Genomic DNA, 18,895 nt, shown 5'->3' with positions numbered 1-18,895 from the left:
TACATTGTTGTGAATAATATTCTTTTGTAATTTTTTTTTTATCCTGTAATTTTTGTGAAATATTTAATTATTAAATATTTATTGAATATTAGTTATTTGTCTCCAGTTTATTACAATTATTTTAATTTTGGTAAAATAAATTGTTTAAAAACCGAGTAAATGGATATCGCTCTGCTATACAGTGTTTACTAAAGAGTTACCATGACGGATGGTATTAAAATTTGAATTCAATGATATAACATAATTGTACCTATATGAAATACGATTCAATTTGTCTCTCTTGTTTAATTCTTTTATATTATACTAATTATATACTGCTATAATTAAAAAAAAAAAATGTTTGTACGTATAAAATAAATTCCAAATTAATCATATCAGAGTCATTATGATCGGTTTTACTCAGTCATTTCTAGTATAATATTATAATAGTTATTAAAAATTACTAATCAGTCATTAACAACATTAATCATTAAAATTAAAGTAAAAATTGTGCTCTAGAAATTTTAAGTACCTACGAATAACATTATTAAATTACATTAATATAGTTAAAATTGTTATTCTTGGTTATTTAATATACAATATCATCAAAATTTGAACTTAAAATATCTACTTATAAAAAGGTTTTATACATTATTAACATCTAAATAATTTATAAATTTTCAATTAAATAAATTTCGTTAATTACTATAATGAAATAATTAATTAAGTAAACTTAACATGAAACGCTCATATAAAAAAAGTGCAATGTATTTTTAATATATTCAACTGTTCTTATATCAAGTGGTTCCGTGTGTATTAATTTTTCAAGTTTTTAGTCTTTTTTTTATTGACTTTTGTTGAATAAAAAGGAAAATTTCAATTGTCTACGATTAACTTAAGATTGACTTCTCCAATGCACACAGTTTGAATATTAAGAATCACATAATTAGATCTCCTTAAGTTCAATTGATGATTATTAGTGTCACACCAATCCTTAGTTGAATCAAGACAAATTCTTTTCTTTAAAAAATTCATCATAATTTTTAAAGTTTAAAGTAAAACTTTATCATCTGGCAACAAAAAATATAAGCGTTTAGGTTTAAGTTTAAAAGTCCATGAATATAAACGATAAATAATATTGTGCCTAGAACAGTACCTTGAGGCACCATATTCGAGTTAGGCCAACGAATCTAGGGATCCGCCGATTCTGGAAATGACGGCGAGGATGGCTGGAGACAACTTTTGCAGCAAACACTCTTTCAGAGCAGCGTTTCCAATGCCTTCGGGAAAAATACTACGCATATCCCGAAGTATCTGAGTTAGGCGACGGTTATACCTATATGCTACAAGATCGTACGAAACCGCGTCGCTTGAGGGACGATAAATTACGAAATAAGGCGATTATTTTAATTCCATCATACAGAACGTTCTCACTCAATAAATCCGAAACTGTTCGAATCTCATACTCATCTAATGCCCTGAGCACGTGGTTAACTTTTGTAAGGTCTGATTTAATTCGATAGAATTGACAAATCACTTCAGCAAGGACGAACCACTGATGCATGTAGAACGTCGCCAAAAACCAGGAAGACGGAAGTGCTCGATCGCGGGAGATAGATGATGTAAGAACAGAAACAAATACAAGCGCTGGTCATGAACATTCAGATCGGGGAATAGGTTTGACCGAGTGTTTTCTAGCGTACATATGTCCAGCAAATTATCTATATTGTATTTCGTTACTTAATTAGGGGCAAATTTCAAATGAGTAGCGAAAAAAGGTTAGGAAGAGTCACCGTTTAGATGTATCTATGCACAACAGCCAACACTCCGTTTAAAACACGTTTTAGTATGTATCAAGGCTGATCAAGTATAACGACTGTTCGTTTAAGAAACTTTAAATGAAGAAAAATAATATGACGAAAAGTCGATCAATAAAACCCAATTCATGAATAACAATCACAATAGTAATGTGGAGCCGTGGAGGTGAACGTTGCCGTGAAGGGAGGTGACGAACGAAAGAAAGGGATCAAGGAGACAAGGACGTGCGGCGTTCGCCGTGCCAGTGGTTGGACGGATGAAGTTAGGGACGTTTCGTTGAGTCAACCGACGATGACAACATCCTCCCATAACAACAATGTCACAAAATACGAAGAGAATAAATTACCCACATTATGCATTGCTGGGAGACGACACACAGATTTAACCAAGTTATATTCAAGTCAGGTGTTGCCGTGTTGGCGTACGTGGTCAAACTGATTCGGACAGAGACCAATGAGAGCACCGTATTCATTTTTCTATTGAGTTATGCGAAATATACAGCCTGTATGGTGATTATAAACTTCAGTCCGTAAATCACTAAACGTATATATTGTACAATTCTCGTAGCCGCCATTGTTCTGCGTGTTGTACTGTATAATTTCACGTGTTTTGCTTTGGTATTCTTGTGGTCGATCGTGTTAAACGTAAAGCTAGTTTAGCCATATCGTAGTCGTTACTTAATGTATGCCGTAACTTTATGAAGATTGCCAGATTATGCTCGTATGACGGTCAGGTCAAAGATCACTGAATCTACAGATATTTTGTTGCTAATTTTCGTCGTTCAAAAGATAAACACAGGTACTTATTATATCATGGTATATATATTATTATTTATTTATTTATTTGGCGGTTGACTGTTGCAACGGATTGGACGAAAAAATCGTAACACCCAAGTTTTCTTTGATTTTATAATGATTAATAAATGTAAAACATTTTTACATGGGTTTACAGTACCTAGGGCACCTAATTAAAAATTATTATTATCTTTTGTTCCATAGTGTTAAAAATTACAATTTTTATTATTGTACAAAAGATATTAACTTAATAAGTCCTTAACATAAAAGTGTGATCAGAGCAATACATTCTATAGTATCTTTCATGTAAAATTTGGAACAATTAATTGATGATATACTTATAAATAAAGTTTTAACCTGAAAATTTTAATCTAAAGTTAAGTCAAACTATAAAATTCGCCGGTTTTTGTTAGCTATTTATTTAATATTTCCCTTTTTAGTTTTTTCCAACCACAAGGTCAATCATCTGTATAGTATTTGTCACACATATATATATATAATATAAGGGTATTAAAAACCCATAAACTGAATTACATTGTAGATAATGGTGTTGTATTGGTATGGTACAATATGCATAATAAATAGTTAGGTAATAAAAATGTAGATTTTTATCTTTAAACAATTAATATTATATACATCTACTTTTACAGATTAACAAAATGTGGGTAGAAATGAAAACATATTCAATACAAAATGGAGAAGATATTGATGCAATATTATTGGATAATATGGATGAATCAAGCAACGCTTTTGAATTATGTAAAAATAATATCCGAACATATAACACAAACACTATAGATGGTAAGGATCAAATTTTGATCAAAGCAATCCTAACTCCACTACAAATTCAAAAAACAAACTCATCAAAAACATTATTAAAAAAAAACAATAAAATGTATCTAGTAAGTTGTACAAACATCAAAAATGAAAACGATGAATATTTCAGTTCAATAATAGATAATTTATATGAAAATGATAGAATATTTATATTCAACGGAGTTGTAATCAAACAGTTTACTGCTTCCAATCCTAACTTATTAACCGTTTTAGTTGAACCACAACACAACACTTCAGTCATCTTATTTAAATCTAATAATTCATTAGCATCGATTCCAATAATTGTAAAAAATCTTTCCCTATTAACTGGTTCTGGTGATTATTCGATTTTTGGGAAAATACAAAATATTATAAAATGTGGTGAAGTGTTTATGGCTTTGACATTACTAAGTTGCGATAAATCGATGATAAAAACTCTCAAATATTCTAATTTTTTTAGTGCTGAAGACAATCAAACAGCATCTTTGTTGAAATTTAATTTTTTTTCAGAGACTGTTGACATATTAGTTATAACTCCAAGTAATGATTTTACTTCATTGTCACTTAATCAACAAATATGTTTAAATAACGTAAAAGTGAAAAATGTAAAAGATACAGGAATATTTTTACTCTTTGTTAATGGTTATAGTGAAAATATAAAAACTATTCCAGTGGGAATTGGTTGTAACAATTCTCTTAGACCACCTACAAGAAATTTTCCAATATCAGATGAATTAAAACCAGAAGTTTGTCACTGTAAATTCAAAAAATTATCAACTGATCTTCAATTGGTTTTAAAACATAGTATTCAGGATCCAAGTAGAAAAATAATGAAAACCTCACCAAACGCCTCCTCTTTTGATTCATTTAGTTTCTTTAAAATTCAACCAAACTTATTTAACATAGAAACTCATCAGTCAAACGTTTTTCAATTTCAATTTAATATCGAAACAAATACTGTACGGGTTATAAACAATTGCAGACTTATTTATAGTGAGCCAAACCTATTTGATGACAATGAAATTGTAAGTGGATACTGCATAAAATGCTCAGCATTTGTTCAAAAAGGTTTCCTCGTGGAAACTATTGAATCTTCTAATGTTGTCTATAATTGTCCTGAATGCTCTAGTATTGTACATCTAACATTTTTTTTCATAATGCATTTTTTGTACCAACATGATGAATCAAAAGTTATACAAGTATGCTGTTTTGGTAAAAGAGCTGAACGTATTATCAAAAGAATATCAAAAAAACACATAAAACTCGAAAAATATTTATCACACCCAAAATATAGGCATCAAGTTAAAAGTTCCTTGAAATCACTTATAAGAAACAAAACTAAAGTAAACGTAAAAGTTTATTCACCACCAGTCAATAACATAAACATACTAAGCAATATGTTTATTTATTAATTATGATTTTTCCATATTATAGTTATTAGTCTATTACATATTATAATTTAATGTAAGTATGTCTGAATATTACTGTGCATGTATGTTTACATACTTCTAGGATTAAATACTATATACAATACAAACACTGAACATTAAACTAAACTATTACTTTTTCTTTGTACTTGTTTATATTATAATATTATTGTTAACAAGTCTTATATATATATTATAGGTAATATAGCCTTTATCGTATATATTAAGTCTCATAATTATATAATTTTATTATGTTGCTATACTAAGCTGATTGGTAACAATTAATAAATAAAATATGATTTTAACTTATTTAGTTAAATTAATTATATTCTTTGTTCTTTATCCTGTAAATAATTAAATGTTAATTGTATTACCTATATGATGTATGTGATTTTAATCATCAGTATTTATTTTAAGTAGTTTAAGAACATGTAATCGTCATTAATAACTTAATTATTAATTATTAATCATACAGTATTTGTGTGTTTTTAATCAATAATATTAATCGAAGCAATATGTTTATTTATTATTTATGATTTTTCCATATTATAGTTATTAGTCTATTGCATATTATAATTTAATGTAATCCTGTCTGAATATTACTGTGCATGTAAATCTGTGCTATACTTATAAGAAAAAAAATAAAAGTAAATATAATTGTTTGTCTTTCACCATGGGATAACAAAAATGTACAAATGTATTGTTACAAACACAACACTATAAATGCAATTATTATTTTTAAGTTTGTACTTGTTTGTATGATAATACTATTGTAAATAATCTATATATTATATTATAGACAATATAGCCTTAATCATGTATATGATGTCTTAATATTATATAATTTTATTAATTTGCTATACTTCTAAAAGCTGATTGGTGTTAATTTATAAATTCAAACATGATTTTTAACCTGTTTAGTTAAATATATTATTTTAATAAAATCTATTCTTTATTCTTTAATTATTATTGTAAGTACACCATAAGTAAAAAATATTATTTTAATATTTGTCTGATTTCTATTCATAATAATCATTTGAATTTTATCAATAATATTATTTAAATCATTCAATAATTTTTACTATATTAATAAATTACATTGTTGTGAATAATATTCTTTTGTAATTTTTTTTTTATCCTGTAATTTTTGTGAAATATTTAATTATTAAATATTTATTGAATATTAGTTATTTGTCTCCAGTTTATTACAATTATTTTAATTTTGGTAAAATAAATTGTTTAAAAACCGAGTAAATGGATATCGCTCTGCTATACAGTGTTTACTAAAGAGTTACCATGACGGATGGTATTAAAATTTGAATTCAATGATATAACATAATTGTACCTATATGAAATACGATTCAATTTGTCTCTCTTGTTTAATTCTTTTATATTATACTAATTATATACTGCTATAATTAAAAAAAAAAAATGTTTGTACGTATAAAATAAATTCCAAATTAATCATATCAGAGTCATTATGATCGGTTTTACTCAGTCATTTCTAGTATAATATTATAATAGTTATTAAAAATTACTAATCAGTCATTAACAACATTAATCATTAAAATTAAAGTAAAAATTGTGCTCTAGAAATTTTAAGTACCTACGAATAACATTATTAAATTACATTAATATAGTTAAAATTGTTATTCTTGGTTATTTAATATACAATATCATCAAAATTTGAACTTAAAATATCTACTTATAAAAAGGTTTTATACATTATTAACATCTAAATAATTTATAAATTTTCAATTAAATAAATTTCGTTAATTACTATAATGAAATAATTAATTAAGTAAACTTAACATGAAACGCTCATATAAAAAAAGTGCAATGTATTTTTAATATATTCAACTGTTCTTATATCAAGCGGTTCCGTGTATTAATTTTTCAAGTTTTTAGTCTTTTTTTTATTGACTTTTGTTGAATAAAAAGGAAAATTTCAATTGTCTACGATTAACTTAAGATTGACTTCTCCAATGCACACAGTTTGAATATTAAGAATCACATAATTAGATCTCCTTAAGTTCAATTGATGATTATTAGTGTCACACCAATCCTTAGTTGAATCAAGACAAATTCTTTTCTTTAAAAAATTCATCATAATTTTTAAAGTTTAAAGTAAAACTTTATCATCTGGCAACAAAAAATATAAGCGTTTAGGTTTAAGTTTAAAAGTCCATGAATATAAACGATAAATAATATTGTGCCTAGAACAGTACCTTGAGGCACCATATTCGAGTTAGGCCAACGAATCTAGGGATCCGCCGATTCTGGAAATGACGGCGAGGATGGCTGGAGACAACTTTTGCAGCAAACACTCTTTCAGAGCAGCGTTTCCAATGCCTTCGGGAAAAATACTACGCATATCCCGAAGTATCTGAGTTAGGCGACGGTTATACCTATATGCTACAAGATCGTACGAAACCGCGTCGCTTGAGGGACGATAAATTACGAAATAAGGCGATTATTTTAATTCCATCATACAGAACGTTCTCACTCAATAAATCCGAAACTGTTCGAATCTCATACTCATCTAATGCCCTGAGCACGTGGTTAACTTTTGTAAGGTCTGATTTAATTCGATAGAATTGACAAATCACTTCAGCAAGGACGAACCACTGATGCATGTAGAACGTCGCCAAAAACCAGGAAGACGGAAGTGCTCGATCGCGGGAGATAGATGATGTAAGAACAGAAACAAATACAAGCGCTGGTCATGAACATTCAGATCGGGGAATAGGTTTGACCGAGTGTTTTCTAGCGTACATATGTCCAGCAAATTATCTATATTGTATTTCGTTACTTAATTAGGGGCAAATTTCAAATGAGTAGCGAAAAAAGGTTAGGAAGAGTCACCGTTTAGATGTATCTATGCACAACAGCCAAAACTCCGTTTAAAACACGTTTTAGTATGTATCAAGGCTGATCAAGTATAACGACTGTTCGTTTAAGAAACTTTAAATGAAGAAAAATAATATGACGAAAAGTCGATCAATAAAACCCAATTCATGAATAACAATCACAATAGTAATGTGGAGCCGTGGAGGTGAACGTTGCCGTGAAGGGAGGTGACGAACGAAAGAAAGGGATCAAGGAGACAAGGACGTGCGGCGTTCGCCGTGCCAGTGGTTGGACGGATGAAGTTAGGGACGTTTCGTTGAGTCAACCGACGATGACAACATCCTCCCATAACAACAATGTCACAAAATACGAAGAGAATAAATTACCCACATTATGCATTGCTGGGAGACGACACACAGATTTAACCAAGTTATATTCAAGTCAGGTGTTGCCGTGTTGGCGTACGTGGTCAAACTGATTCGGACAGAGACCAATGAGAGCACCGTATTCATTTTTCTATTGAGTTATGCGAAATATACAGCCTGTATGGTGATTATAAACTTCAGTCCGTAAATCACTAAACGTATATATTGTACAATTCTCGTAGCCGCCATTGTTCTGCGTGTTGTACTGTATAATTTCACGTGTTTTGCTTTGGTATTCTTGTGGTCGATCGTGTTAAACGTAAAGCTAGTTTAGCCATATCGTAGTCGTTACTTAATGTATGCCGTAACTTTATGAAGATTGCCAGATTATGCTCGTATGACGGTCAGGTCAAAGATCACTGAATCTACAGATATTTTGTTGCTAATTTTCGTCGTTCAAAAGATAAACACAGGTACTTATTATATCATGGTATATATATTATTATTTATTTATTTGGCGGTTGACTGTTGCAACGGATTGGACGAAAAAATCGTAACACCCAAGTTTTCTTTGATTTTATAATGATTAATAAATGTAAAACATTTTTACATGGGTTTACAGTACCTAGGGCACCTAATTAAAAATTATTATTATCTTTTGTTCCATAGTGTTAAAAATTACAATTTTTATTATTGTACAAAAGATATTAACTTAATAAGTCCTTAACATAAAAGTGTGATCAGAGCAATACATTCTATAGTATCTTTCATGTAAAATTTGGAACAATTAATTGATGATATACTTATAAATAAAGTTTTAACCTGAAAATTTTAATCTAAAGTTAAGTCAAACTATAAAATTCGCCGGTTTTTGTTAGCTATTTATTTAATATTTCCCTTTTTAGTTTTTTCCAACCACAAGGTCAATCATCTGTATAGTATTTGTCACACATATATATATAATATAAGGGTATTAAAAACCCATAAACTGAATTACATTGTAGATAATGGTGTTGTATTGGTATGGTACAATATGCATAATAAATAGTTAGGTAATAAAAATGTAGATTTTTATCTTTAAACAATTAATATTATATACATCTACTTTTACAGATTAACAAAATGTGGGTAGAAATGAAAACATATTCAATACAAAATGGAGAAGATATTGATGCAATATTATTGGATAATATGGATGAATCAAGCAACGCTTTTGAATTATGTAAAAATAATATCCGAACATATAACACAAACACTATAGATGGTAAGGACATAAACATAAACATACTAAGCAATATGTTTATTTATTAATTATGATTTTTCCATATTATAGTTATTAGTCTATTACATATTATAATTTAATGTAAGTATGTCTGAATATTACTGTGCATGTATGTTTACATACTTCTAGGATTAAATACTATATACAATACAAACACTGAACATTAAACTAAACTATTACTTTTTCTTTGTACTTGTTTATATTATAATATTATTGTTAACAAGTCTTATATATATATTATAGGTAATATAGCCTTTATCGTATATATTAAGTCTCATAATTATATAATTTTATTATGTTGCTATACTAAACTGATTGGTAACAATTAATAAATAAAATATGATTTTAACTTATTTAGTTAAATTAATTATATTCTTTGTTCTTTATCCTGTAAATAATTAAATGTTAATTGTATTACCTATATGATGTATGTGATTTTAATCATCAGTATTTATTTTAAGTAGTTTAAGAACATGTAATCGTCATTAATAACTTAATTATTAATTATTAATCATACAGTATTTGTGTGTTTTTAATCAATAATATTAATCGAAGCAATATGTTTATTTATTATTTATGATTTTTTCATATTATAGTTATTAGTCTATTGCATGTTATAATTTAATGTAATTCTGTCTGAATATTACTGTGCATGTAAATCTGTGCTATACTTATGAGAAAAAAAATAAAAGTAAATATAATTGTTTGTCTTTTACCATGGGATAACAAAAATGTACAAATGTATTGTTACAAACACAACACTATAAATGCAATTATTATTTTTAAGTTTGTACTTGTTTGTATGATAATACTATTGTAAATAAACTATATATTATATTAATTACTATAATTAAAAAAAAAAAATGTTTGTACGTATAAAATAAATTCCAAATTAATCATATCAGAGTCATTATGATCGGTTTTACTCAGTCATTTCTAGTATAATATTATAATAGTTATTAAAAATTACTAATCAGTCATTAACAACATTAATCATTAAAATTAAAGTAAAAATTGTGCTCTAGAAATTTTAAGTACCTACGAATAACATTATTAAATTACATTAATATAGTTAAAATTGTTATTCTTGGTTATTTAATATACAATATCATCAAAATTTGAACTTAAAATATCTACTTATAAAAAGGTTTTATACATTATTAACATCTAAATAATTTATAAATTTTCAATTAAATAAATTTCGTTAATTACTATAATGAAATAATTAATTAAGTAAACTTAACATGAAACGCTCATATAAAAAAAGTGCAATGTATTTTTAATATATTCAACTGTTCTTATATCAAGCGGTTCCGTGTATTAATTTTTCAAGTTTTTAGTCTTTTTTTTATTGACTTTTGTTGAATAAAAAGGAAAATTTCAATTGTCTACGATTAACTTAAGATTGACTTCTCCAATGCACACAGTTTGAATATTAAGAATCACATAATTAGATCTCCTTAAGTTCAATTGATGATTATTAGTGTCACACCAATCCTTAGTTGAATCAAGACAAATTCTTTTCTTTAAAAAATTCATCATAATTTTTAAAGTTTAAAGTAAAACTTTATCATCTGGCAACAAAAAATATAAGCGTTTAGGTTTAAGTTTAAAAGTCCATGAATATAAACGATAAATAATATTGTGCCTAGAACAGTACCTTGAGGCACCATATTCGAGTTAGGCCAACGAATCTAGGGATCCGCCGATTCTGGAAATGACGGCGAGGATGGCTGGAGACAACTTTTGCAGCAAACACTCTTTCAGAGCAGCGTTTCCAATGCCTTCGGGAAAAATACTACGCATATCCCGAAGTATCTGAGTTAGGCGACGGTTATACCTATATGCTACAAGATCGTACGAAACCGCGTCGCTTGAGGGACGATAAATTACGAAATAAGGCGATTATTTTAATTCCATCATACAGAACGTTCTCACTCAATAAATCCGAAACTGTTCGAATCTCATACTCATCTAATGCCCTGAGCACGTGGTTAACTTTTGTAAGGTCTGATTTAATTCGATAGAATTGACAAATCACTTCAGCAAGGACGAACCACTGATGCATGTAGAACGTCGCCAAAAACCAGGAAGACGGAAGTGCTCGATCGCGGGAGATAGATGATGTAAGAACAGAAACAAATACAAGCGCTGGTCATGAACATTCAGATCGGGGAATAGGTTTGACCGAGTCCCAGTGTGCAAAAATCAGTTTATTAAGCGTTTATTAAATGTGGAGATCTCCACGATAAACCGTGGATATCGTATTTAGAAGTGGTTTACTTGTAAGCATAATATACATTTATTAAACATGGATTTCTAAACGTTGATTAAACTTTAAATATCTGTTTAATAACCATGTCTAATATACAGTTGATCAACATTTAATATCTATATAATAATCATGTATAAAATATGTTTAATCAACATTGAATATCTGTTTAATAACCATGTCTAATATACAGATGATCTACATTTAATATCTATATAATAACCATGTATAAAATACGTTTAATCAACATTGAATATCTGTATATTAACCATGTCTAAAATATGTTTAATCAACGTTCAATGAATTTCATAATTTATTATTGATGTCATGTCAACTATTTATATTAGTGATGGTTTTTTAGCAAGCCGTTTCATTTTTATAATATTGTGTCAAATCTTGAGTTTTGATAAGTTTTTAAATTTTGCTAAATAAAGTTGAAAAAATAATGAAAATACCTATAGTACCTTTTATCAATTATTTATTAATAACATGATAATATATAAAACAAATAAAAATAACAATTAACCAGTCTTAGGTGTAAATATTAGATAGTTTTCATCACATTAAGTTAATATTAATAACATGGTAATATTATATAAAACAAAATAAAAATAACAATTAACCAGTCTTAGGTGTAAATATTAGATAGTTTTCATCACATTAAGTTAATATTAATAACATGGTAATATTATATAAAACAAAATAAAAATAACAATTAACCAGTCTTAGGTGTAAATATTAGATAGTTTTCATCACATTAAGTTAATATTAATAACATGGTAATATATAAAAAAAAAATAAAAATAACAACTAACCAGTCTTAGGTGTAAATAATCAAATATTATATAGTTTTCATCACATAAAGTTAATATTAATAACATAATATATATATATAAAAAAAATAAATAACCAGTCTTAGGTTAAGTAATAATATAAATTAAATGATTAGTTAGCCCCACGGTTATTGGATTGACGCAGCCATAGACCCAAAAAATTCAAATAATCCACTTCTGTTGTACCTTGTAAGGAATAAACTACATCTGAAAAATGAAAAAGTAAATAATTATTATACGGTAAAATACCCGATCTTAACTTTAACCTAATAACTAATATTAGTGGACATTTTTTTCAGTATGGGCTAATTTACCACTAAAGTGGTATAGCATATCAACTAGAAATAATTGAAGAGGCCGGGTGGTTATAATGATGACAAACAATAAAAATAAAGATTACAAAGATGTAAATTCTTTATTATCATATATTATAAATATTATGTAAAATTATTTTTTTTTTAATATTGACAGTTGCATTTATTTAAGTTAGAGTATTAAGCATGACAAAAAATATTGGCAAATCAGCAAAATACGAGCTTAGGTACGGTTAGCGCATCCCACCATTCCCAACTATAGGTCATGGTTCGCTTACTTTCATTGGCCGTTAAATGATATAATTATTATTATATAATTTATTAAACATTATTGAGTATACATATATTTATTTTCTAATATAGATACAAATATATAATAAATAAAATATATCAACTCACTTTGTATTATTTGGGATATTTTATATTTTCCAAATGCTTTCTTATTCCCTTTTCCAGTAATATTAAAAGTTTCAGCTACTTTATTTGTCATCACTTTTTTTAATAAATTGTAAACAGTTTTTGAAGGTTGTTTAACGTGTCCAACTTTTAGTAGACAATTTTTCTGCGGAGAAAATATTAATTGTTTATAGAATTTTACTATTTACCTATTTCGTTAAATTAAATATTTACCATTCTACTTTCATGAAGATCGTCTACTTTGAGATTCAACTCAAACTCATCCAATTCTAAAACTGTTTCGAATGGTAGTTTAAGTGAGTCGTCATCTACATTTCCATGGTTTAATCTCAAAAGTAAACCTTGATGTTGGATTTGATTTTGTATGTCAACAATGTCTACTTTAATTTCATTTAATGTGTTTTGGATTAATTTGTACTGATCTGAAACTAATTTGTAATAATAGTTAATAAACCTGCAATATGGTGACTATATTAATTCAAATGTTGATTTAAACATTGTCGTATTTCTACTTATTAGATAAAAATATATATGAATTGAAGTATACTAGCTTAGCAGTGATTAAACATCAAACATAATATATGTACCTACCATCATTAAGTAGGTTAGTGACTTGATCAATTCCAAAAGTCGGTTGCGAATTTACTTGGCTATTAATTAAAGGAACTTCAGGTGAATCTTTCAATGTAGCTGCAAATAATAAAAATTATTACAATTCAATTACAAACTTATAAAATTCAAAAGTGTTAAACATGTATACAGTTCCCAATAATTGGGAATTATTCCTATAAAATTTAATAAAAATAAAAAAATACCTATTACTGATTGTTCTGAGGATTTGTTCTGATAATTTATATCTTCTACAAATGTGGTCAAAGAATCATTACTGTTGTGATAATTGAACATTGGAGGTGAAATATTAAAGTCATTTATCACGATCTCACTGTGTGGTGGTGTTGATTCAATAGGGACTTCAACTTTCTGAGCTGTATAAATTTTAAATAAAATAATTAAATAATCAACTTACCTACCTAAGGATTTGGAACATTAATTCAAAACTTTATTTACATACATTAATTAATAACATTACCTAATTAACACACACAAAACTTACTAGATTGATATAAAGGCATAGGTGGTAAAGTAAAAACTTCAAGGTGTTTAGTTTTCTTTTCTAATCCAACTAACAATTGATCGTCTGAACTTGAACAAAAACGTTTATTGGGGAACAGTTTTCGTTTATTTGGATCCACAAATGATTCATCAGAAGTATAGGATTTTAAATTATCATTGCCGGCTTCATATGTACCTAAAGGTATTTCATTTAATAATATATACCATTAATATATTTCATTAAAATCTTAGCTTATAGTAACCGGGGATGAGATTTTATGGTTTTGTATGTTTGTTCATTGTTTAATTTTCAGGAAATAAATATGAAAATTTTTAATTGTTACAAAAATTTTAAGTACCTTCTAATCCTCACTTTGCTTGAAATGTTTAGAAAATGTTATCATGTTACTACGTTAGGAACAAATGCACTTTACCACCCCATTTTTTTTTTTTTGAAATTTGCTTATGTTCCCTATTTAAGAACAATGGAGTAATCAGAATTTGTGGGTCGGCCTAACCTATCAAAAAATGTTCATAGGGTGGTAAAGTGCACTTTAGCCCCACGTTACATGCATGTACACTTTTACTTATTATACATTACCTATATTTGTTGATTTCATGATTTTTTATGACTTGTTATACTTTTATTTGTATTAACATATATTGATTTTTTTGAATTGATGTGTGTTAAAGGAGTGTAATAATTAGTAGCCATAAGATAAATAAAATAAACCTATATAATTATTAAGTACTATTGATGTTAGGTCAAAAATAAAAACAAAACCCAATCGTCAGTTGCTAAACAGACAGACAGTTACACCTAATATGTGTAATATTATATTATACAAATACATATAACAAGTATATACTTACGAAAAAACCGTTTTATATTACATGAAAATATGTCCCAGTTTGATGATGGTTTAACACGTTTTTTAGCAAACTTGTTGGCATTTATGCTTCCTGGCCATTTACATTTGTAAACAGATGAATCTTCGCAATAAAATATCCAACTTGTGCATACTAAAGCTAATGCATTCTTGTCTTCAGGAAAATCAACAAGAACATACTGAAAAGTGGCTAATTCCAAACTGTAGTTGGTCAGAATACTCATCCTTGTAACTTATAAAATGACAGAAAATTCCAGAAAACAAATTAAATTTGGTATTGAATTTTAGTATTTTACTGATGATTAGTGAAACGTGGAAATAAATAAATTATAAACAATTCTAGGTTAGGTTAAATCTAACCATAGAGTAACTGAGTAACCAAGTAACCAAGTAAACTGAAAACATGAAACAGATAACAAGATAACCGTTTTGTTATCTACAATCATATTATCTATGAGTGTGTGGTACTATTTGGTCTATTTGACGCCAATTTCCTATTAGAATTTAGAAGCACTATAATATAATATAATATACAAATTTAGAGAAGTATCGAACTACAGGAAAAAATGCCAAAAAAACCGTACATACCAACTCGCCTATTAGAGCGATCAAGTCAGTTACGACGACTACAAAATCAAAAAATAACCATAACCCAACATTCAAGTATAGTACCTCAGAATCATTCACAATCACCATTAGAAGAGCATATAGAATTGGAAACCAATAAAATAACATCGTCTGCTCAACTGCAAATTGAACCAAATGATATCGTAGACCCTAATAAGAATGTAGTACAATGTTTACCACCCATTTCAGTATTAAATACATATACTTTTAAAGAAAAATTAGCTCGTTTAATTATTGATGGAAATATACCACGGAATAAAGTAACTGAATTACTGCACTTATTACACAATGTTGAAGATTTCAATGAGTTAAAGAATCTACCATTAGATTCTAGAACTCTATTAAACTGTCCTAAATCTGGTAGTGCATCTATAATTCAAATGGAAAACGGTCAATATTTTCATTTGGGACTAAAAGAAGGTTTAACACACTTATTGCAACAGTATCCACACTTGCAACAATTAAATGTATTACCTGTTTGGATAGCAATAGACGGAATACCAATATTAGGTCATGAATTTTGGCCAATTATGGGAGGTCTAAAATTGGATACTGAACAAATCCTTCCATTTGTGATTGGAGTTTATTGTGGGGACAAAAAGCCAGGAAATGTCACGGAATACTTGGAACGACTAATTGAAGACATTAATCATATTTTAGATAATGGATTTGAGTTAAATAATCAAATATATAATGTCAAACTTATGGGATTTATAGCTGATGCACCTGCCAGGTATGAATTATGACTAATTATTATACTCTTACCTACACATCACAAACTTAAAAAACTATCTGGATTAAGTGTACACTTAGCAGTGGCGTATTTAAGCTAGGGCTACTGGGCCTCCAAAGTATGTTCAAGTTGGGGCACAGAATCTTTCTCATTAGATCAAACAAAATAATAAACATTTTTTTGAAAATAATTTTATTTATATTTCAAAAATAATATGTACAGCGGCAGTGTTTATTATCTTGTATAGGTTATCTAACTATAAAAGTCATCGGTTTTTCAAATGGGCAATTAGATATATTTATTATAATATAATTATTAATTTCTGTATTAAAGAGGGCTTCTGTCTCTTAAAGACCCCAGGGTCACCACATTTCTCGGCATGCCACTGACACTTGGGTATCTGTTACATTTACTTCCTTTATAATTTTAAACCGTTACCTATAAGTACATTTTTTAAATTTATAGGTCATTTTTGAAGTGTATCAAAGGACACATGGCTTATTTTGCTTGTGAAAAATGTACAGAAGAAGGATATTATACAGAGAATCGTATGTGTTTTCCTGATGGCAATGCAAATTTAAGAGACGACAAATCATTTCGTGAGAAATTGCAGCCAGAACATCATACAGGGGATACACCTTTACTATTAATACCATCTTTAGGTTTGGTTTCAAATTTTCCATTAGATTACCTACATTTATGCTGTTTAGGTAAATAATGTCAATTATTATTATATTTATTATATTATATTATTATATTATTATTTACTGTAGGTATTATGAAAAAGATAATTAGACTTTTAGTAAATGGGTCGATCAAGCAAACTGGATCATTTGGATGTGTAAGACTTCCTTCAATAAAAATTAAGGAAATAAATAAAAGGATGGAAACAATTGCACCATTTTTGAGCACAGATTTTGCTCGCATACCGTTGTCACTAAACAAATATCATGATTTTAAGGCAACTGAATTAAGGCAAATAATGTTATATACTGGGGCATTAATATTTAAAGACATTGTACCGGATCCTATCTACAAGAACTTTATTGCATTTTACTGTGCAATGCGTATACTTTCATCACCTAGAGCTACAAATAAGGATGAGAATAAATTTGCAGAGACATTAATAAGATATTTTGTTGACACTTTTGGAATTGTATATGGGACATTTTTAATTTCATACAATGTGCATTCATTACTTCACCTTCCCAATGATGTATTAAGGTATGGAGACATAAATCAATTTAATGCGTTCTGGTATGAAAATTTCTTAGGCCGATTAAAAAGGTACTTAAAATCTGGAAGATATGCAATAACTGAATTGTACAACAGAATTATTGAAGATAGGTTAGCAAGGGAAGAAAAATATTTTCCAACTAGTAACAATTTTCCAATTTTTAAAGAAATTCATAATAATGGACCACTATTCAGTGAGCTTGCAAACTGTGAACAATATAGGCAAATGAAATTTGAACATTTTACTATTCAAATAAGAAAATTAGAACAACAACATTTATATACTCATCGAGACGACTGCATAATTGTAATGGATAATGACATAAATAATTACTTTATTTTTGTTGTAGAAAATATTTTAGTTCAAAGTAATAACAAGTTCAAAACAAGTTTTATAGGAAGACGATTTCAATGCATAAATGAATTTTTTGGAAGCTCTGATGGTATTAATGTTTCATCAATTAACGTTGGTGTGTACTTATGTAACTATTTAGGAGCAATAGAACATTATATATTAGATAATATGTCTAATATACATAAAGCATGTATCGTGCCAAACGTTTCTTCAAACAATGAAAGTTATATAGTTTTTAAAATACTACATTCATAAAAATAAGTTTTATAGATTGTAAATAAAATTGTACCTACCTTTATTATTACAGCAATATTATCTTTTTCCAAAAATATTGAAAAATAAACTTGAAATCATAATAGTTTTTTGATGAAATCATTGTCGTATTTATTATACTACCTATATGAAAACAATTCACAAATGCCACAAATCTTTTGAATTGTTTTCACGTATTGTGCCATAAATAGCATATAGTTTATTTTACTTAAAACTTACAAACTGTTATTGCTAAAAAAATTAAATATTACATTTTTTGGAATCAAGATGAAAAATTCAACTCCATACAGGCTAATATTTTTTTTTTTAGATGATCGGTGATATAGAAATCCTGATAAGGATATTAAAAATATTATAGTTCACAATTTGAACACTAGGTTTTAAACAAATATTATTATAAAATATTCAACGTTGAATAACCGCTTAGTCAAAACTTATTTCCCGTTTAATTGTAAACTAAAATTATACAATTTAAACAACGCTGAATCAATGTCAAATAAA

General features: G+C 27.7%; 3 protein-coding genes across 3 annotated transcripts; 2 read left to right on the top strand and 1 right to left on the bottom strand.

Annotated features, from left to right (window-relative positions):
* The first annotated feature begins 3,250 nt into the window (after nucleotides 1–3,250).
* LOC149061247 (uncharacterized) lies at nucleotides 3,251–4,819 on the top strand. Its single transcript, XM_089230897.1, has one exon. The coding sequence runs from the start codon at nucleotides 3,251–3,253 to the stop codon at nucleotides 4,817–4,819; it is 1,569 nt and encodes a 522-aa protein (XP_089087023.1).
* A 7,684-nt stretch (nucleotides 4,820–12,503) lies between these two features.
* On the bottom strand, nucleotides 12,504–15,394 carry LOC149061246 (uncharacterized). Its single transcript, XM_089215847.1, has 7 exons — nucleotides 15,154–15,394; nucleotides 14,282–14,476; nucleotides 13,983–14,153; nucleotides 13,759–13,857; nucleotides 13,381–13,595; nucleotides 13,150–13,312; nucleotides 12,504–12,643 (listed from the first exon to the last, which is right to left on the bottom strand). The coding sequence occupies exons 1-7, from the start codon at nucleotides 15,392–15,394 to the stop codon at nucleotides 12,549–12,551; spliced, it is 1,179 nt and encodes a 392-aa protein (XP_089071973.1). The 3' UTR covers nucleotides 12,504–12,548.
* Nucleotides 15,395–15,736: 342 nt separating this feature from the next.
* LOC149061245 (uncharacterized) lies at nucleotides 15,737–18,493 on the top strand. The gene is made up of 3 exons (XM_089215846.1): nucleotides 15,737–16,530; nucleotides 16,996–17,240; nucleotides 17,304–18,493. The coding sequence occupies exons 1-3, from the start codon at nucleotides 15,737–15,739 to the stop codon at nucleotides 18,374–18,376; spliced, it is 2,112 nt and encodes a 703-aa protein (XP_089071972.1). The 3' UTR covers nucleotides 18,377–18,493.
* Nucleotides 18,494–18,895: the final 402 nt, after the last annotated feature.

Source organism: Diuraphis noxia, unplaced genomic scaffold (assembly GCF_037042655.1).
Source record: "Diuraphis noxia isolate RWA-SAM2 unplaced genomic scaffold, SU_Dnox_SAM2 contig0001, whole genome shotgun sequence".
In the NCBI taxonomy this organism is placed as follows: Eukaryota; Metazoa; Arthropoda; class Insecta; order Hemiptera; family Aphididae; genus Diuraphis; species Diuraphis noxia.
This window is presented reverse-complemented; position numbering and strand designations above follow the sequence as displayed.